The 3,913-nt window shown below is 53.5% G+C and overlaps 1 protein-coding gene across 1 annotated transcript in view; it reads right to left on the bottom strand.

Moving 5' to 3' along the window:
* Positions 1-541: 541 nt before the first annotated feature.
* ENH_00045530 (HEC/Ndc80p family protein, putative) overlaps positions 542-3,913 on the bottom strand; it is a gene marked incomplete at both ends in the record, with an annotated part of 7,556 nt that continues 4,184 nt past the window's right edge. Inside the window, 8 exons of the mRNA XM_013580969.1 lie at positions 542-958; positions 1,466-1,537; positions 1,884-1,958; positions 2,387-2,620; positions 2,734-2,775; positions 2,903-2,947; positions 3,462-3,536; positions 3,743-3,850. Of these exons, the coding sequence (XP_013436423.1) occupies positions 542-958; positions 1,466-1,537; positions 1,884-1,958; positions 2,387-2,620; positions 2,734-2,775; positions 2,903-2,947; positions 3,462-3,536; positions 3,743-3,850 (1,068 nt within the window). The remainder of the gene's footprint in view (positions 959-1,465; positions 1,538-1,883; positions 1,959-2,386; positions 2,621-2,733; positions 2,776-2,902; positions 2,948-3,461; positions 3,537-3,742; positions 3,851-3,913) is intronic.

A 3,913-nucleotide genomic window follows, 5' to 3' on the forward strand; every position in this document is an offset into this window, starting at 1 on the left:
CTCGAACAAGGCACTTTATCCCAAGTTGAACAGGGGCCCCTATAAAGATATTTCCCGAGGAGAGCAGCGGGCAAGAGTGTCCTAAAAAAGATCTTTAAGGGGGCCTCGGGGCCTCCCTTCGAAGGGGCCTGGGGGCCCCCAAAGCATCCCTAGAAAAGACCCTTAAAGGGGGCATAAGGGCCCCCTCCAAGGATCTTCTCTAGGAACGCTCTTGACCCGTGCTCCCTTTTGAAAACATCATTTTAGGGGCTCTTCCTCTTCTGGGGGCCCCCCAGAAGAGGGCCCCAGAAGGGCGGGGGGTCCCCTTCAGGGGGCCCCCTGAAGGGGGCACCCCTCCCGGGGGGTGCCCTCCAGGGGCCCCTTCAGGGGGGCCCCCTGAAAGGGGCCCCCTTTTGGGGGGCCCCATCTAGGGGCCCCTGAAGGAGGGTTTCCCGGAGGCGACCCCCTGAAGGGGGGCCCCCTCTAGGGGCCCCTGAAGGGGGGCCCCTAGAGGGTTAAACTCCTTCAGGGTCGCATTCTAAAAACTTTTTTGTAAAAGGCTTTATTGGGGTGGCTCTTCTTGGTTTGGGGACGGGCCTAAAGCCTCGGAGAGTTCTAAAAGCTGCTGCTCTAAAGCTGTATATTCAGCTTGTTTAGTTTCAGCTAGGCATTTGAGTTGCTGCAGCAGCAAGTGCTTTTGCTGCAGCGCTTGCTGCTGCTGCTGCTGCAGGTCCTGGACGGCAGCTGCGGCTTGCTGCTGCTGCTGGCGCTCTTCCTGCTGAAGCAGCTGCTCCTGCTGCTGCACCACCCGCTGCAGCTGCTGCTGCTGCTGCTGGTGCTGCTGCTTGGCTTCTCTCACCCCCTCCAAGTGTTCTCTCTCGGCTTCCTGCAGCTGCTGCTGCTCGTTTTGCTGCTGCTGCTGCAGCTGCTGCAGATCTTCCTGCACAAGCTGCATGCGCTTTTCCAGAGTCTTCCGGTTCTGCTCCACAATAAAAGATAAACCAACCCCAAACCCTTAACCCTAAACCCTAAACCTCAAACCCTAAATCCAAAACCCTAGGCATGAATCCAAACCACGACGGACTGCATGCGCTTGCAGCCGGCAAGCACTAGACTACAAACCCTCAGCAGGAGTTTCAGAATAGGCTAGGGTTTAGGGTTTCTGATGAGGGCTTATGAGGGTTTAGGGTTTCCGAAAATCTAAGAGTTTATCCCATGAGACGAGGGTTGTTTAGGCGGGGCCCCTCGGGCTCACTCCCTAAACCCTAAACCCTCTTCTCAAACCCTAAACCCTAAAAGTGAATCTTTTGGCATTTTGAGGTTTTTTGGCAGGGTTTAGGCTAAGGCTCGCGGTTCGGCCTGCAGCTTAAACCCCAAACACTAAATCTTTAACTCTGAACCCCAAACCCCAAACCCTAAACCCCAAACCCTGAAACCCAAACCTTAAACCCTAAACCCTAAACCTCAGCAGCTGGGGTTTACGTACTGCCAGGAGGTCTTTTATGGCCTTTTTCAACTTCTCAATTTCTTTCCCCAACCGCTGGCGTTGCTGCTGAGTCTGCGCATAGACAGAAGCAGCGGAACCCTCCAAACTGCAGCTAGCTAGCTGGCTAGCTAGCTGGCTAGCTGGCTGGCTAGCTACATGGATAGCTGGCTAGTTAGCTAGCTAGCTGGCTAGCTAGCTGGCTGGGTAGGTAGCTAGCTGATTAGCAAGTTGGAAAGCTCGCGAGCAAACACGGGGTCTTGGCTAGCTACCAGCCTAATAGCCTGCCTGACTAGCTAGCTAGCTAGCTAGCTAGCTAGTCAGGCAGGCTATTAGGCTGGTAGCTATCTATCTATCTAGCTAGCTAGCTAGCTAGCTGGCGAGGTGTATGTACACTAGGAGCGTGGAGCTAACGACTTGCCTCTTCCTTCGCCTCTTCCTCGAGACGCATTACCCGCAGCATTTCTTTTTTCAGCTCTGTCCAGTCCACCCCCAGCTGCAGCAGCAGCAGCAGCAGCAGCAGCAAGGGTATGCGGGCCTCAGCAGCAGCAACCAGAGGACCGCTGGTGCTTCTATAGCAGAAAAAAAGTAAACTAGGGAAAACAAAAACTGGCGGCCCCTCACCACTTTCACTTAATCTAAAAAATGTCTCCATGACAATTTGATTATTTTTTATTTGTGTTTTTTAATTATTTCATTATTATTGTTGAGGAAGCTCAGACTCGACAGCAGCAGCAGCAGTAGCAAAGGGCGCAGCAGCAGCAGCAAAAGGTGCAGCAAAAGCAGCCACAGCAGCAAACGGTGGAGCTGCAGCAGCAGCAGCAAAAGAGGCAGCAGCAGCAGCAGCAGCAGCAAATCTGCAGCTGCAGCAGCACTAACGCTGCCACTTCAAAGCCTTGAAACGAGAAAGGCCCTCCAGCTTACTATCTCTTTGGTTGCTCGCTTTACATCGCATGCAGCAGCAGCAGCAACAGCAGCAGCAGCTCGCTCAGCGGCGGCGCTTCCGCCGCTGCCAGCAGCAGCAGCACCGCCAGCAGCAGCAGCAGCAGCAGCAGCAGCAGGGACGGTCTCCATCTTCGGCAAAGCACTCCAAGCTTCTGCTGTCTGCAGCTTTCCAGAAACTGCTAGCTGTGCCATGTTGCTGAGGGCTTCGTTAACCTGTGGCAGCAAACGCGCAAGGCCGCAGCAGCTGCTGCTGCAGCACAGCAGCAGCAGCAGCAGCAGCAGCAGCGGCATCAAACGCAGCAGCAGAAGCTGTAAACAGGGAGTACCGATTGGCCCGCAATGCGCAGCTTCTCCGAGTCGTCAGCAATCTGCAACAGAAGCAACGAAGGAGAAGCCAGAGCATGCAGCAGCAGCAGCAACAACAGCTGCAGCAGCAACAGCTGCGCCAGCAGCAGCAGCAGCAGCAGCAGCAAGAACGGGTGCAGCTGCGCCTACTTTGTCCACGAGATCCTGAAGTCCCTCACTTAAGACTTCAATTTCCTGAGGGGAAGCAGCAGCAGCAGCAGCAGCAGCAGCAGCAGCAGCAATATCCGCAGCAAAATGAGCAAACCACCATAGGAAGCAGCAGCAGCAACAGCATTCTTAGCCAAAAACGCCGAAGATTTGGCAGCCATTCAAAAAGATCTGCTGTCCCTAAGACCTAAACCCTAAACCCTAAACCCTAAACCCTAAACACTTGAAGCATGACTGCTGACGTATGTGTAGCAGCGACATTTATGTTGAATCAATACCAGTTAACCCAAACCCTCGACCCTAAACCCTAGACCCTAAACCCCAAAACCCCAAATATAAACCCTAAACCCTAAAGCCCCAGAATCGCTGTTTCAGCATTTCCTTGAGTATATGCCCTGAACTCTAAACCCTAAACCCTGAACTCTAAACCCCACACATTTGACGCTAAAAGCTGCTGCTTCTCCCCTTCGAATGTGCCCCCCCTAAGCTCTAAACCCTAAACCCTAAACCCTAAACCCTAAAACCCTAAACCCTTTCTCACTTTAGCACGATGAGAAACTCCTTCCCGCAGGCGACCCACATCATGGCGAATCCTCTCCACCTCGGCTTTGTCAATCTGCGCAAAGCCCCAAACCCTAAACCCTAAACCCTAAACCCTAAACCCTAAATCACTATCCCATTGTGTTAAGCCCCGAAGTGCCGCATAGCCTGCAGCTGAAAGCTTCGAGTCTTCCCTGACACCCCTAAAGTGCAAACTCTAACCCTCCAACCCTCAAAACCCTAAACCCTGAACCCTAAACCCTAAACCCTGACAAACTTCACCCCCTGGGCCTTGATGCGCTCCTCCAGCCTTTTCACTTCTTCTAGTGCTGCCTTTTGCTGCTGCAGCAAAGAGTCTCTTTCTGCTTCTGTTGCTGCAGCCACGCTCTCCTGCAACAGCAGCCACAAACCCTAAACCCTAAGCCCTAAACCCCAAACCCTAAACCCTAAACC

The sequence above is a fragment of the Eimeria necatrix genome, genomic scaffold (assembly GCF_000499385.1).
Source record: "Eimeria necatrix Houghton genomic scaffold, Enh_scaff343, whole genome shotgun sequence".
NCBI classification, from domain to species: domain Eukaryota; phylum Apicomplexa; class Conoidasida; order Eucoccidiorida; family Eimeriidae; genus Eimeria; species Eimeria necatrix.